General features: G+C 62.8%; 1 protein-coding gene and 1 long non-coding RNA gene across 5 annotated transcripts in view; one reads left to right on the plus strand and one right to left on the minus strand.

Moving 5' to 3' along the window:
- CABIN1 (calcineurin binding protein 1) overlaps positions 1-16,540 on the minus strand; it is a 92,734-nt gene that overhangs the window by 5,207 nt on the left and 70,987 nt on the right. For all 4 annotated transcript variants that reach the window (XM_074355983.1, XM_074355980.1, XM_010955445.3 and 1 more), the window contains exons 30-33: positions 3,769-3,932; positions 3,006-3,102; positions 1,545-2,219; positions 327-401 (exon numbers count right to left, since the gene is read on the minus strand). In XM_074355983.1, the coding sequence (XP_074212084.1) occupies positions 327-401; positions 1,545-2,219; positions 3,006-3,102; positions 3,769-3,932 (1,011 nt within the window). The remainder of the gene's footprint in view (positions 1-326; positions 402-1,544; positions 2,220-3,005; positions 3,103-3,768; positions 3,933-16,540) is intronic.
- Positions 5,351-9,198, plus strand: LOC141575765 (uncharacterized). Its single transcript, XR_012503551.1, has 3 exons — positions 5,351-5,580; positions 7,339-7,946; positions 9,061-9,198. It is a non-coding gene; the product is annotated as an uncharacterized LOC141575765 (long non-coding RNA).

Genomic DNA, 16,540 nt, shown 5'->3' on the forward strand with positions numbered 1-16,540 from the left:
CCCCCGCCCATCCTGCTCCTAATCAGCCTGCATACCCAGCTCCAACACCATCTGGACACTGAGGGCAGTGTCCGTCTTTCCAAATGAGGTCAACTGGGTAGGGACCATCCTGCTTATAGAGAAGGTACTGGGGTGAGGGGACCCCTCAAGCCACATACACACTCAGAGCTGGGGTCTGGGCTCCCCACTTAGGCTGGCGGTCAGGGGCTCCTTCCAGCCCGCGGCTCAGCTGCATCCTGCCCACCTCCCCTGGGCCCTGTGACCACAGGCACAGTCCCAGCCTGCAGCCCGGGGTCTTGGGGTGGGGCAGGCTGAGTCAGGCTTACCTGTCTCTGGGCGGCGGCCCCGAGGTGGACCTGACAAAACTTCACGGCCTGCTCCAGCGCAGCCTCCTCATCCACCTAAGCAAGGAGGTGCCCAGGTCAGAAGACAGGGCTGCAGTGGCCAGCCTCTCCCCAGCCCCTGGGGTTTGAGGACAGCTCCTAGGATAAGCCCACCCACTGCTGCCCCCCAGGACCCCAGTGCTGTCTCCCAGGCCCAGCCCCAGCTGGCCATGCCAAGTTCACGTCTGTGGCTGTTATTTCATCCTCAGAGGCTGAGGGTGGCGGGATCTGAGCCAAATCGGCCCTTCAGGCAGGCAGGTATTCAGGGCTTTATTGGAATCTGGGTGGTAGGCAGGTCTGATCTGGCCCAAAGACTGAGAGCCTGAGGTACAGAGAGCTGAGAACGCCAGGGAGGCCTGGAGACCTCTGGATGAGCAGCAGGTGGGAGGAGAGGGGGGAAGGAGCTGGAGGTGCTGGGAGGGCCTGCCCTCAACCGGCTCCACTCTGCCCCACCCCGCCCTCACCAGCAGGGAAGGCAGGGCTCCACTTTTTTCTAGTTTACTACTGGTGAGGCGGTGATAAAACAGGCATTCTCAAAACTGATAGTGAAGATTGCCACACTTTGAGAAACAAGCAGTTTCATTTCCTTTAAGAGTGAATACAGACTTTTAAAGGTCACTTTTCTTGTTCTTTTGTGAAGGAAAAGCCGGGCTGGTCTAACAAGATAACTCACAAGTCTAGGAATGTGCAGGAGAGGCTGGGCTGGGCTAATAAGATAACTCACAAATCTAAGTATCGGAATACTGATCTGAGTTCTGATAGACTAATTTGTAAATCTAGGTTAATTAGTGTTGGTTTGCTGTTCATGTTTTTTTTTGCTTGCCAGCTGGATTTTCAAAGAGACATATCTGGCTTTGGAATGTTGGTTTGCTGTCGCCCTGCCTCCACTATTGTGATAAGGATGCTGCTAAAGCTGTTCCATGCCTATTGGCCGAATACCCCGAGCTTGTACTTTACCCTATAAAACCTCATGCGCACGTTTTGTATATGTTTTCCTAGCTTTCTGAGGTATAGTTGACAAAACCGTAATGTATTGAAACCTACCCCATGGAAAGGCTCAGGGCAGGGCGTGAAAGGCCCTTTCAGAGCTGGGGGGGCCGGCCCAGCAGCGACCATGCCCAGGATGAGGGCAGCCCAGGACCAGGGCAGCAGGCCACCCACCTGCCTGATGAGCATGTAGGTCTCGGCCATGATCCTCTCGATGCGGCCCAGGTCATAGGCCACACCCTTCTGGCCCTGCTGCCACACGCGGTAGGCGTCCAGCAGGAGCATCTTGCCGGACTCTGTATCCTCCAGGAGCTTCCTCTTGCGGCTGGGCCGGGGGGCTGCCTCCTCAGGCTGGCTGCTCGCCCTGGGTCCAGGGGCAGTGGTGGGGGAGGCGGCAGTGGCTGGAGGGGCCAGGGTGGGCGGGCCAGGCTGCTGGCGGGCGCTGATGCTCAGCTCCTCCAGGGACAGCTCAGTGGGCCGGCTCTCGGGGCCCCGATCCCTCGGGGTGCGGCCTGGCTGCAGGGGTGGCGCCTGCTCCAAATCCAGGCAGTGGGTGGCGGCCTCCCCCGTGTCCATGGGCTCGGCGGGCCCTGCCCGAGGACTCTCCTTGTCCCTCCGCTCCCCGCCCTGGTCGGCACCGTCTCCTACATCCACAGTTGCAGGCCGGTGGTTGAGGGGACCCTCTTTGCCCCCTGACTCGGCCCCAGGCCCTGAGCCATCAGCCAGAGGGGGCTTCTTGGGGTGGGGGAGGCCATCCTGGCCATCCTCAGGGCTGGCCTTGTGGGGGACGTCGGTGGTCATCTTGGTCCCAGGGAGGCCACAGGCCTTGGGCCCTGGGCGTTCTGACCCCTGTGAGGAAACCGATGGAAGACTCGGTGTCTCTGGGCACCAGGTGTGCCCAACCCAGGCCTCTCCCGCTAAGGTCACTCTGGCCTTTCTCATCTGCCAGCTGGCCAGGGCTGGGTCCAGAGAGCTGCCTAGGAAGGCCCTCCCTGCTCTAGGCCTTGGCCTCAAGTGGGACTGATGGGGCCCTGGAGGTGGCGCTGTGCCTGGGGAATACCTGGCCGGCACCAGGCGGCCTCCTACTTGCAGGTGCCTTGCAGGGAGGTGACCTGCCAGGGCCACCAAGTGTGCCCTCTGCAGAGCCAAGTCCTTGTGCTCCGGGCTCTCGTGTGCCTCCATGCACAGAGACCAGGGCAGGGGTCTCGGGGGTCCACCCTCAGCCCCTGCACACGTCCAGCCAGTCCTACTGGGCAGGGGAAGCTATAGCCAGACAGCCCTGGCTCAGGTCCCAGGGCCTCGCCTGCTAGGCTGGTCGCCTGACCTCCTGGGCCTCAGGGTGCCCAGCTGTGAAGAGGGACCACGTGTACACCCTGCTCAGCCACGCTGGGAGCTGGGGGTGAGGCTGTGGGGCCGCCAGCTTCGCCTCTACTCCCTAGTGGACAGGACTGCCTCAGGAGCATCACCACTGTCCTCAGTGACCACCAGCCTACACTGGCCAAGTGTCTCAGTGCTTCTCAAGGTACCTGCAAGTTCCTTCTCCAGCTGACCTTCCCACCCAGGGAGGCAGGTGAGTGATACTCCCAGATGAGGGTGCGGGGACCTGGCCAGGGCACGGGATGGAGGGGGACATACCTCTGCAAGCTCACTCAGTGTGTCCTCCAGCACCTTCACAGTGAGGATGAAGGCCCGCTGCGCCAGGACCTGGCGGTCAGCATCTCGCAGATACTTCCTGCAAGCACAAGGGATGACCAGAGAGGATGGCAGAGCGTCAGAGCCACACAGCACCACCGAGAACATCTGCTGGCCCCTCCACAGCCCACCTGCCCACCTGCCTGGGTCTGCTCCCCAGAAGCCTACCCTGAGCCTCCTCCCTCCACACCCGGCACAGTGTCCTGGGCCCTCTGGCTGAGTGAAGAACCCTGGAGGCAGGGTGGGCAGGTCAGCCTCACTGAAGTCAGGGGTTCTGAGTTCTCTCCCATCAGCCTGTCTCTAGGGTGCCCCTGCCTGGCTGAGGACCCCCCAGTTCTGGGCACAGCACCAGTGAGTGAGATGGAGAAAAGGTGGGAGGTGCAGGCAGGGTGAGGGTGCTGGCAGCACAAGGCCTTACAGCCGGGCCGAGCAGGATGAAAGGAAGGGCTGGCTCATCCAGGGTCTCAACAGGCAAACCAAACCCAGAGGGGAGAGCCTGTGTCTGCCCGGGAGTGCAGGGCAGGGGCGGTGGTGTCTGGGTTCCAGACAGTGGGACAGAGAAGGACCTGAGGAGAAGGGCTGGGCTGGGCTGGGCTGGGCTGGGCTCCTGCCAGCGTAGAAACAAACGCCCAGGAGGCCGAGGCCGAGGCCAAGGGGCTCGGCCGGTGCGTGTGCTGGCACCCTGACCCCCAGCGGCTGCACTCACTTGCCCTGGTCTGGGGTCCGCTGCAGCATGGACGACACCTTCAGCAGGGTGCTGTGGTCCCGCAGCTGGGCCAGCACCTTGAGCAACAGCACGATGGAGCGGTTCATGTGCCAGGCAAAGCTGCCCGGCCGGTCGATCTCGTCCACGGGGATCCGCCAGATGCCCTGTGGGGTGGAGAAGGGTGCAAGAGGAGGGTCACTGCAACCGGAGACTGCCATGGTGCCGAGGGAGATGGGGTGCAGCTGCTGCCCCCACAAACGGGGCAAAGGATCCCTGCATGCTCTGCACCCTTCCCTTTGGAACAGCGGCAGGGCCCATGCTGACTTGATCAGGCCCCCAAGGGAAGTGTCTGATTAAAGGCCAGGCTGGGGGAAGCCAGGGCCTACGTCTCCAACAGGCGTGGACTTAGCATAGGACTGGGTCCCAGAGGGTCTGAAGGTGCCACTGCGAATCACGGCAGCCATGGCTGGCCAGACAGGCCCAGGTGTGGGCTCCGCCTACATGCATGCCCTCCAGCAGTGCCCAGAGAAGTGCCGGCTGGAAAGGAACTGCAGCTCCTGGGAATGCCTGGTTCCCTCAACCCACCTGTGTCCAGCACTCTGCTCTGGCCAAGACCCCCTCCACATTTCCTACCCTTCTAACTCCACTGTCTGACGGCTGACCTGGGGCAGGACAGGCTCTGGGGAGCCCCACCACGATCCCCCCAAGCCGTGCTTAGCCTGTCGCGGCACCAGGCACCTGCCCATCGCCAACTCCAAGGTCTGGTTCCCTGCAGCAACCCCACCCACTCTGGTCCAGTCAAGGTGTGGTGAAGCCCAGGATGGCCAAAGGGGTGAACAGAAGCCCAAACCTCTGAGCTGGGCAGAGGCCGCAGTGCTGGACACTAGGAGCCATGTCTCCAGGGCAGGCTCCCAGATGGGCCCCTGCAGCCGACACCCAGAGAAATTTCTGCCTAGGATGAACAGGGCTGTGAGCACCACTGCCTCCTTCATGTGAGGCCTAGGCAGTGCCCCTCCCAGGGCCCTGGTCCTGCGGAGGCTCAGTGACTTCACAGCGCCCACCTTGCTCCAGCAGAACCGGGAGGGAAGCCAGGGCACCTCCAGGACTGACCCATGGCCCCAGGCTAGGAGTGGCCTGACACTGAGAGCCACCGGAAATCTTACTGACACCAGGTGATGCCTCAGTGAAGACTTTCCGGACGACACCAAGTGGGTCTGCCTGCCACCCGTGCCCCACCTCGCCCCATCACATGCCGGCACCACCCACCTTCCCATCCCACCCTCTAGGACCACCCTCCCCACCTTTCCTGCACCCCCTTTCCAATTCCCAGGACACTGCTCCCCACTGTACACTGATGGTTTGGTGGCATCAGTCACACAGTACTGGACATTCCCAAGCACGCTCATTGGTGGAAACAACTTGCTCATTGTGCGGGTAGGAAGCCAAGGCCTGGCGAGGGGCCACCTAGCCCCTCCCCACTGACAGCCCACTTTCCTGGGCCAGGCAAGGCCGCTGACCCCACGACAGGCTCAGCCCACATCACACATTTCACAGCTCAGTTTGGATCTCTTCACATGACGGCTCCTTGTTAACCTGTTTCCTGTCCACATAGGTGCACACTGGTGTAACACTACACCACCTACTGCAGAAAGGATAGAGACCCAACAAATCAGGCAGCAGGTCCACAGAAGATCAGAAGGGACCCAGATACTAAGTCCTGGGAGATGCCTGGCCTGTGGGCACAGCTGGCCTGAGAGCACGGAGTCCCGGCGGCCGGCATGCAAGCCAACAACATGGCCTCCTCCGCAGCAGGTGGGCAGGACTTGGGCAGGGCTTTGCAGCCAGAGCCCCAGGACCATGTGATATGTCCTGCCCCCAAGGAGGAGGGGAAGGAGCCAAAGCACCCCGCCACTGCCCCTCGGGATAAATCGGGCCTCCCCGTGTGCCCCTGGAGAACTGTGAAGCCCCCGAGTGAACAGGTGCTGGGCACATGGCAGGAAGGGGCTCCACCTGCAGCAGCAGAGGCCCCCGCACCCACCCCAGAGGGCATGCGTGCAGACCTCAGGGATTGTAAGGCAGCGCAAGCCTGGCCGTGGGCAGCAGTGCATGAGAGGGAGACCTGCTGGGAGCAGATGGGGTGTGGGGATTGCGGTTGGAGGGGGCCAGCACTGGGGGGACCTGAAGGACTGGCCAAAGCAGGATCACAGCGGAGCAGGAGCCAGGGCAGCAGGCCGCCCAAGGAGGGTCTCTGGGACGAGCTCTCCTCGCAGGAGGGAGGCAGCACTGGTGCCAGGCGGGGCTGCGAGCACGACTCAGGCCCTGCCCAGTTGTGAGCTCCCCCCAGACGCCCCTCTCCCAGTCGGCAGTCACCAGCTTCATCCTGGCCGGGGTGATGCCTGCTTGGATGGCTGTGGGCAGTGGGGGGCATGCAGTGGCAGCCTCAGAGCAGTTAGAGACACCAGGACTGTGTCAGAGCTTGCCCGTGGGCCAAGCGGTTCATCCGGAGCGTCTCAGCCAACCCACCAGCCCACCGCAGCAGCCCTGGGCCCCGACCCCCCGGCCCACTACAGCGGCCCCGGGCTCCTGGTTGGCAGATGAGGTCACCGAGACAGACCGTATCCACCTGAATGATTCATGGAGCCCGGACTCCGGGTTGAGTGCTTGACACAAGTTACCAAACCCTCCCTGTAGCCTGTAGAGCCGGGCGCCCTTCTGCTGCTCTGGAGAAAACCGCACCCCACAGAGGGGTGGGCCTGAGAGGCCTGGGAGCTGGGGTCGGCCACTCTTGGAGATGTCCCTGAGGATGCTGAGGCTGGGTCAGTGGAGTGGCAGGGTGCTGCTGGGCCTGCCTGCACCCTGGCCCACGAACATGCCATCCACTTACAAGGGGGCTAGGAAACAGGGCGAGGCTGGGGCCTAGGCAGGAGGGCTGCGAGGCTTTGGCCTCTGGTCACTGCAATCTCAGCAGGTGACACCCCCACTGGCTAGAACACTGCTTCTGATGGCCAGGCCGACGCCAGGCTCAGGCCCACGGCTCACACTGTCTCCAGCACGCTGTGGCCGGGGCTCCTCTCCCCCTCGATTCCATCAGCACCTCCCTGATCACCTCAGGGTGGGCCAGAAGGACTACAGCTCCCTGCACACCAGGACTGCTGGTGCAGCCTCTTCATCCAGTTAGGGGCCAAGTCCGAGGCTGGTGGACGGAGGGCACAGATCCAAACACAGTTCTGGTTCGCACAGCCACCCCAACAGCCCTGTTCAGCCACAACTCAGGCCATTCTCCAGGGCACCCAAAGCCATTCCAAGGCTCCCACCCCACCTGTCACCTTCGTGGACCCCCTACTTTCAGTCAAGGCTCCTCCCGTCCAAGGGCACAGGCAAAGGCTCCCAGAAGAACAAGTGCCTGGAGAGGCCAGAGCAGGGGAGACGGCGGCGCAGGAAGAGGCAGGGCCCAGTCAAGCCCTGCTCCGTCCCAGCCACGCTCAGACCCAGGCCAGCTTGTCTGGGAGCAGACGAGGTTCAGGCCACGGGGGCGGGTGGAGATTCAGATTTGTCCTGTGTCCACACCAGCAGGGGAAGTCAAGTGAAGCCAACCACCCCTCGTTCAGCAGAGGAGGAGACTGAGTCCAGACAACCTGCCCAAGGCTGCCCAGTGACCCTGGGGTGGGACCAGGACGCAGGGGGCAGACTCCTCGTCCCCAGGTCTCTGTGCCCTCCCTGAATGCTCACCAAAGAACAAGAAGTTGGCAACACGACCTGTGATTTACAGACAGAAAAACTGGGCACAGTGACACCCACTCTCTTCAGTCTTCAACCATGGCCTTGGAAGACCTGTGGACTCCCCCTCGCAGGGGCAGGCTGGGACTGGAAGGCCTGCGGCAAAAGGCAAAAGGATGGGAAGCCGGCGCCATCCGCTGGCACTAACAGCCTCAGAGGCTCCATGATCAAGTCCCTGGGGCCCTGCTGCAGAAGTGGCCTCCAGCCCAGTCTTCCCGGAATCCCGGCCCCCTCCCGCTGTCCCCCGCTGCCCCACCCACAGGGCTGCACATGGCCCCTTCCCCACTCCACTGTGACTGGGGCCACCAGCAGGGCTCAAACAGAAGCTAGGAGAAAGCAAGCACACCTGGGAACATCCAGAAAGGCCACGAAAGAGCTGGGCCTGGTGCCTTATGAAGGAGGTGAGGTGGGAAAGGTGGTAAGGCCCACAGCACATGGAGGAGAGAAGGGAGGAGCAGGCGGCTGGGCAGATGATCCAAAGGGGCCTTCCCAGGCCCAGCCCAGCCTGATCAGGGGCTGCCCCGGGGTGGTATCAAGGGCTGACGTGCCTCTCAGGTCAGCAGCCAGGAGGAGCCGTGGGCTCTTGCTTCCTGGCCCTTCCAGCCCCTGAACAGAGCTAGCCTCGAGGGCAGGTGGAAGGGCCGTGACCTGTGAGATGAGAAAGTCCCAGGGAGCTCCTGGAGCCCTCAGGGAGAAAGAAAGCACACCCACAAGAGTCAGGCCCAGCAGAAAGAGGCATGGGCCCACCAGGCGAGCCTGCAGGCCCTCCAGAAAAGGAATGTTCCAGGTCAAGGCCACAAACCCTGGCCTCCAAGTCCCCTTGACCTCTGTGCAGCTCTCAGGCAGCTCTGAGTGAGTTCCCAGCACTGCATCTGGGCCAAAGCCTGGACAGGTTCTGGGGTCCGTGCCGTAGACGTAGTCCCTGCAGGCCCATGGGAGGCCCAACTCAGGAGCTGCTCCAGAGTGGCCTCTAGGTCGCCCAGGGAGGTCAGCAGGGCAATTTCTCAAGATAACCAAGTACATCCTGGGGTCTAGAGAATCATGTAGATGGGCCAGGCACACTCCCAGAGGGGTTTGTGCTAGTGGAGAAGGCAGAAACAGGTGACCTCCAACCAGGGCGAGGGGCAGGGGAGAGGCTGGCAGGAGGAGGAAGGGGCTGAGAGAGTGAAGATTTGGGGCAGTGGGGTGCTCAGGGAAAGCCAGAGAGGGAGCCAAGAAGGAGCAGGAGCTGGAGGGGAGCCTCTGCCAAGGGAATGGGCAGCCCCGAGGGCCGGCCTCATCACCCAAGTGTCCTGAGTAGATAGCACAAAGCAGCATGAACTTTAATCTTACTTTTTAAATCAGTAACAGAGCACACATACTTTTTCACATCTTCAGAGACTCCCCCACCCCCATAGGAGTACCCTAACTTATCCAGTTTCCTTTGGATGAGTCTCTGGGTCTGAGTCTTTGGGAATGTTGGGAAGAATGCTGGCTGAACAGCCTTCCCCACAGAGCTTTTCTCCCTCTCCCCAGGATGGACCCCTCTACACTGAGGGAATCAGAGGGTGGGCTCGCAGCAGCAGGCACTGTCCTGGAGGCCAGGCCTGGGTGCCCAACCTCAGATGATGAAGAATGCTCCGTTTTCCCAGCTCTCCCAGCCCCTGCCGGTCCCACATCCACAGGTGACAGGTGAGCAGGGCTTCCCAACATCCTTGTTCACAGAGAACACCACGCCTTGAGCACCCGAGGGACAGCCCGCATCCCCAGCAGAGGGATTCCTGCAGCACCCCTGGCACGGGTGCAGTAGTGACTCAGCGCTCCAAGCTCGAGGGCGGGAGAGCCTGCTGGCATCCTACTCCCAGGAGCAGCGGGCTTGGGGCCGGAGAGGAGGCAAGCAGAGGGCCAGCTGTCGCGGGTGGCTGGAGCTGGGGAGTGCGAGGGAGCCCCTCAGCAGGGAGGGAGGTTGGGGCAGGAGGTTAACGGCATTTTCCCCAGAGAAGCATAAAACCTTTCAGTTTCCAGGACAGCCTCAGTGTTGCAGCCCAACCCCAGGTTGAGCAACGAATAGATCAGTATCTGGGCTTTTAAGGCCCTGAGGTCAGGAGCAGCCTTGGGAGAATACCAGCGCCCTCCACAGTCTTGGGGAGACACCTGTCACCTGTAAACCCATGCAAACCTCCTAAGCAGCAAGACCACTTGGAGACAGGCAGGGGGATGTGTGGGACTGCACTTATGGTGCCTGAGTCCCCGGGGCCAAGGATGCTCACAGGGTGCCCTCTCAGCTTCTCCAACACATGACCCCATGACACCTCTGCCAGAGACACTAGTTCCAGAGCACACAGCCAGCAGGAGCCTGAGATGACAGCAGAACTCAGCCTACCTTGCTCTTTCTGCTCCACCCCACCTGCCCCCAAGTAAGGGGAAGCATCACAGACAGAGCCAGGCCAGCAGGGAATCACCTCTCCCACTGCTGGCCCAGACGGCTAGGTCTCCTCCAGGAACTTCCCTGGTAGAGCCCTGAGTCCTTTGGGGCCAGGCCCGAGTTTCCAGGTGGCCAGCTTCCCATCTTCCTGGTGCCCTGCAGAGTTGAGGGCCTTGCCCTCCCACAGCAATAGGAACCACCATCCTGCTCCAGGTCTTAGGTTAAGGGTGCACCAAGGGCGGGATCGGATGAACACCCTGGGGGCAGGAAGTCCTGTAGCTTCCCCTGTAAACTCTGCGCCTCTCTGGTGGCAGGGTTGTACAGAGGCCACCAGGGGCGCCCTTGCCTTCCCCCCACCAGCTTAGGTCCAAGCTGGGCTGCGGAGGGCAAGGGATTCCCGCGCCATCCACAGGTAATGAGTCCCCAGTGCAGGAAGGGGCCGGGGAAGCCTGCAATTTGCCTGCCTCTGGCGCCCGCCGGCCCGTTTTCCAGCCTTTTCTGCCAAATGAGAAGTCGCACATGGGGTCCCCAGAACTGCCAGGCTGTCCGTCCCCTCCCCCTCCAGGGAAAGGCAGAAAGGACGAACAACTAAGTGTGTAGAGGCAGCCCACCCGACAACTCCACCGCGGCCCCGCCCGCGCCGAGCCCCTCTGTCCCCTATCACTCTGCGGTGGGGCAAAGTGCTGGCCCAGCTCAGGGCTCCGAGCAGGCCCCGCGCGCGCAAAGCCCCGGCACCATCTTCCCGCCCCCGCACCGCAGCTATTTATAGCTGGGGAAGCACCGCGCGGGGCGCCGCTGCCCACCCCCGGCCCGCTCACCATCACCGGGAGCGGCCGGTTCAGCTCCGGATCGGGTCCGCGCCGCCCGCCGCGAAGTTGCTGGGTCGGCGCGGTGAGCGGCTTTCGCTTTCGCGCGGCCGGCGCAGCACACACCCCCGCGCGCCCACTTGCGGCCCCGGCTGGGTCGGCTGGGCTCACCCGGGGCTCGCTGGCTGGCTTGTCCCCCGGGCCGCCGCCCACCCCCTCACGCCGCCCCGGCCCGCCCGCCGCCCACCTGGCGCTGTGCGGGGCGCCGGCCGTGGGCAGGGGGCGCCTCGGCCCCGCCGCCAGCGACTTCCTCCGCAGCGGCGCCCGGGAAACCGCGGCCCGCGGGCTTCCTGCTGCGCCAGGCGGGCCAGGAGCCGGGTGGGGGGCGTCCGCCCGAGGCGGCCCCGAGGACTGAGCCAAAGCTCCGGAGGGCGGAGAGCCGAGCGGGGAGAGGGAAGAAACGGTGGCGGCCCCGGACAAGTTCCTACCCGCCGGCCCCGCCGTGGCATCGGTGCAGCGGAGCTAGGGCGGGCGCCGGGCCATGGCGCGGAGGCTCGCTTGCTCGCGGCGGGCCGGGGCGGGGCGGCAGGGCCGGACGGGGCGCGGGCGCTCGCTCGCTGCTCGGCCTGGAAGCCGGCCCAGCAGCACAACTGACTTTGCCGGCCAATCCTCGCGGGTTCCGGGCCGGCGCGGCGGTGATACCGGGGGCACAGCCCTCTCCGCGAGACTGTGGGACCGGGCATCCCAGACACAGCAGGTTAGGGGCGGCCGGGAGTGCGGAGGGACCAGCGATAAGAGGCCAGCACCACACCAGGCTGGGCTGCCGTCCTCACCCTGCACGGGGTACCTCTGTGAACGGTCCCCTGGAGTTGTGCCCTGAGGGCCCTGTGCCAGGCAGAAGTGTGGGTGCGGGGGGCACTCAGCCAAATAGACCTGTCCTCACTGCTCCGGTGGGGCTGTGGGGGCTGGAGTGAAGAGGAGGGCAGGACACAGAGCCCAGTGTCCCCGAGTGGGCTTTCCAACTGGGAGGGGCCTTGTTTTCCATTGGGCTGTGAGGCCCAGCAAGCAGAGGGCACTGGGCAGAGGGGTGGGAGCGGCAGGGCTGGGCAGAAGCCAGGTAGGCGCAGGATCCGTCCAGCCTCTGCATCTGGCAGGGGACGATGCCCATTCTAAGACAAGGATGCCCCCCACAGTGCCTTCCTCTCTGGTTTGCTGTGGTGCAGGTGGCCCTGGAATTGTCCACCTACTCCTAGAAGCTTCTGCCCCAGCTGAGAGGCCAAGCAAAGGCAGGGGTGGATGGAGACACGCTGCCCCCAGCCCTGGCCAGGCACCATGCCCCCACAGTCACTTCTCTCTCACACCTCAGCACCACGAGCGCCTGGCTCTGTCCTCCTTCCCCACACACCCAGCAGCCTCAGAGCCACCTGGCCCCTATCCTGGTGACACCTGACCTAATGACATCTCCCCAAGCCAGGTGGTTTCCACCTTTCTACCCAGGTTCCTGCACCAGCTTTCCCAGACTTGCCACGTGCCCCTACCCCTTCAGCCAGGGAGATGTCACACTCTCTGCCTGCCCTCCTTCCTGGGGACACCAGGGCAGTGTCTCACACTCCCTGGAGGACCACGCCTGGATTCCCAGAGGTCACGCAGGGAGGCAGCCACCTCGAGGCTGTGCCCATTGAGGGCTAGGTCTTAGGCAAGGGGTTCTCAAGCCACATGTCCTTAAGTCATAATAGTCACCTACTGTCCATACTGAGTCATCATGACACCCACACGTGGAAACAGGCTCAGAGTGACATGGCAGTAAGTCCAGTGTGGCCAAGACCACCCCCAGGCCTGGCCGGCTCCAGAGAGGGTAGGGACACTCCCCCACCGGCTGTCCCCAGGGCTGGAGCAGACCCAGGACGCTTGTGCCCTGCACAGCTCACAGCCTCCCTTCATACCTCATCCTCTTCCTGTGAGGTCAAGTCAGACCCAGGGAGGCTGAGGACACATGCTCATCACACCTAGGCCAGGAAGGAACGATCTGCGTTGTGTGTGGATCCCTGGAAACCATACGGTGCGCACCAAGGCCTGGGGTGGGTGTGGGTGGCCCGGGGTGGGTGAGGGGAGCTCAGGGGTTCGGGGAGAGGTGCCCTGGGTGAACGCTGGCTCCTGGCACCACGAGATGCCCTGCACTTGAGCCGTTTGTGCTAGCCTCTCCAGAGTTGAGACAGGCACCATCTCCAGCCAACATGCCACCAAACAGGGAGGTGAAGACTCCTCCCTGAACCTCAGGGGTATGTGCTTCTTTGCACAAGAGCCGCCCCTTGGAGCTTCTAATGAGCGTGCTGTGATGCGGGGGACTGGTGGGCCTGCCTACTCCAGAGCCTGGAGAACTTCTGGGGCCTGAAAGAATCTTGTGCCCTATGCAGCACCCTATGCAGGAGAGTCTGTGGGTCCTAGAAGCCCACAAAGCACTTGGTCTTGCAGGACACAGGCCCCGGACTGCTACCTGGAAGAAACAGTCACTCAGCCACCTCAGGCTACCCCTGAGCACAGTGCCACCCTTGGGGCCACCCCACGGCCAGCAGGAGCCCCATGACCAGGGAGGTGCTGGCTGTTCTGGGTTCATCCTGGGGGTGGGGGTGTCCCTGGCCACCTGCCTGGGCACTAAAGGGTGTGCTCCTGTTCCTGGAGTCACTCTTGTCACTGGCCAAGTCACAGCAAGTGCCGGGGGACTGCCTGAGCCCGGGCATGCTCCCGGGAGGAGGACGGATATAGTGGTGGGTACTCAGCCTGGGGCCCAGCATCTAAGCAGCCCCTCACCCTCAGGGCAGGACGAATCTCCCACTATCAGGGTGCACCCTCCACCCCACTGCCTCTCCAAGGGACACACAACCTTAAACCTCCCAGAGCAAATGTCAACAATCCATCCTAAGAGGAAAACAAACTCAGGGCATCACCTAATCACCACGAGGGCTGCCCCTGTTCATCCTCTGCACCGCAGCCACTTCTGAGATGCAGAGTGCCTGCTGCTCTAAGGATGACACACGTGCACCCTCCTGGTGGCTGCAGAGATGGAGCTGAGAGCTGGCCATCTGGGGGCCCAGGGACAGTTGCCGAAGCCAGATGGAGCCAGAGAAGGTGAGGCCAGACAGCCATGGCCTTGTCTGTGTGGGCACTCCTGGCAGGGGCAGTGGGGGTGAGGAGGAGGGGGCCGGAGGCTAAGTCCAGACTATCTTGAGATATTGGTGTCAAGTGAGGGGCAACAGAAGACAAACAGTGGCCTTGAGGAAGAGGCTCATATACGTTCATGAGGGGAAGGAAGACTCCAAGGCCAAGAGGCACGTGGTGGACCTGGGAGAGGAAGCCAGCCTGATGGACGAACGTGTGCAATACTCCAAGCCCGTGCCCGGGGCGGCTAGCAGACAGCTTGGGGCAGCTCACACTGGTTGGCAGCACAGCTCCCTGAGCAGCCACAGCCCTCCTTGGAAACATGCACCTGGTCTTTGGCTCACGCGCTGGTGAGGGTGAGCCTGCCACAGGCCCGCATCCCCGGCGAAGTGGGCTCCCAGTCCTGCAAAGCCAAGGCCCTGACCCAGAGGTGGCTGCTGCCCAAGGTGCTACCCGCTGAGATGCTGGGGGGCGGGGTGGGGGAACCACGTGGCCCTCGCGGCCACCTCTTCTCAAGACCTGAGCCCACGCAGACCTGCAGGTTGCTCCTGGTTCCTCCTGCCGGCAGTTACCCCAGCACCCTCCATCCCCATTCTAACCCCAGTCTTCCCCAGGCTGGGTCCAGTGCTGCCTTTCAGGTAGCAAGGATGCTTTTTGGAGTCAACAGTCCAAATTCTTGGAGGTTGAAGTTGCCAGCTGGTCTGGAGGCACAGGCTTCCCTGCTGTGGACACTGGCTCTGTGTGCCACGTGCCCGGACAACCTCTCTGCCAAGAGCATGCCAGTCAGAGATGGCTGGGCCTCAGTCCCACGCCACCCAGCTTCCTTCTGGTGCACAGACCCAGCCACAGGCCCGCTACGTTCTCCCTGGAGCCTTGCCTGGGCTCTGAAGCTGCAAAGTGTCTCTGACGTCACTGAGTCCAGCTGCTCTGCCTATCTGACCCACGAGCGAGGACACGGGCAGGGAACAGGGAAATGACCTGCCCAGGGAAACACAGAAGGCTGAGTGCCAGGACCCCATCCCTGGGTCTGGGGCCACGTCTGCTGCAACAGCTGTGCCCATGCCACGCTCAGCTCCATGGGGACGAGCACATGAGCCCCTGGTGTGCACGCATCCCCACCAGGGCCTGAGCCAGAGGGCCTGCCTTGGCCCCAGTACCACGAGGCGGAGCCGGGGTCTTGGTCGCGGATGCCAATGGGCAGACACTGACACGGCTGTGGCCCGAATCGGCCTGGCTCACTCGCACTTCCAGCACAGCTCAGGGCTCAGAAGCAGAGCTGGCCACTGAGGGAGAGAAACGAGGGTGAGGTGGGGGAAGAAGTGGCCAGTGTCTAGGGTGCATGCTGATGGACAGCGAGCTCCCCATATCAGGGGAGCGGGGAACAGAGGGGAAACGGGTGAGGGGCCTGGGCAATCAGGGTTGGCCAGTGGGCCCATGTGGAGGGCGGGCAAGGGCTCAGTGTGTGCAGTGGGGCTGCTCTATGCAGCCTCCGTGTAAAGAGGGATTGCATGGGCCTGGGGAAGGGGCACGGTGGAGAGAAGCCAGCAGACTCTGAGGCCTCGGGCTGATCTGGGACTCAGGGTGTGGCCAGGAACAGGAGCACACCCTTTAGTGCCCAGAGAGCCTCCTTGGAGCAAGAGGATGATAACCCTGGCTCCTACGAGTCCGTCCCATGTCAGGGTGGAAGTGAGAGCCGCTGCCCAGGCTTCTAGAATAGCCCACGCTTTGGAGGGCTGCTGAGCTGCTACCGTTTCATCTCAGGAGGGGAGCCCGCATCCTAGAAAAGCCGTGTCTGACGTGCACGCTGAGAAAACTAGGACAGCCCGTCCATCGTCTGACCCCTGGTCCCCAACGAACGGCCTGTCTGGGCCTCCAAGAGGGCTGCTGAGTGCGTGGGGCAAGGCTGAGGCCACAAGTGGGGCAGTGGCCTTGGCCTGTGCCAGATGTCTTACCTGGATGACCTGCACAGGATCCTCGTGCAGGGAGGGGCCGAGCTGAAGCGGCAGCAGTGACCAGGCACTGATCACAAAAGAGAGCCGACATCCCAGAAGCCGGCACCTGCACGGGCCTTCGGGTCCCGAGGTGGCTCACACCCGCCGCGGCTCACGCCCACCGCCTCCTCCAGACCCTTCAAACCTCATGTAGATCATAAGGGGAACGAACTTGTCCAGGCTCGTCCTGCAGAGCAGGGCTGAGCGCCTAATCTGCAGAGGTGCCCCCAAACCAGAAGAACAGATTCTGGTGTGACCAGAAGCCACAACCCCAGCACAGCACCCTTCCCTCCTCTAGAGCCTTCATGCAGCATCTGCTAAGGCCCCGGGGCCTCCCACTGTACTGTGGGAACAGGACAAAGACTGCCCCTAGGAGGGGGGCCACCATTCAGAGCTCACCACACCTGTGGGACACTCCTGCTGGCCGGCAGCGGAACTTCCAAAGGCCTAAGTTTGCACGCAGCCCACACTGCACCGTGTGTCTGGTCACCCCGTGGCCAGAACTCACCCTCCCCCACATGCCCCTCTGGCTCTTCTCAGTCCACCTGTGCACTCCGGAATCTCTCCAGGCACCTTCTTCAGGTCCACCCTCCAAGCTGCACAACCCTCACCACAGCACTCTGCCCTGGAACCCTGCG

Source organism: Camelus bactrianus, chromosome 32 (genome assembly GCF_048773025.1).
Source record: "Camelus bactrianus isolate YW-2024 breed Bactrian camel chromosome 32, ASM4877302v1, whole genome shotgun sequence".
NCBI lineage: Eukaryota > Metazoa > Chordata > Mammalia > Artiodactyla > Camelidae > Camelus > Camelus bactrianus.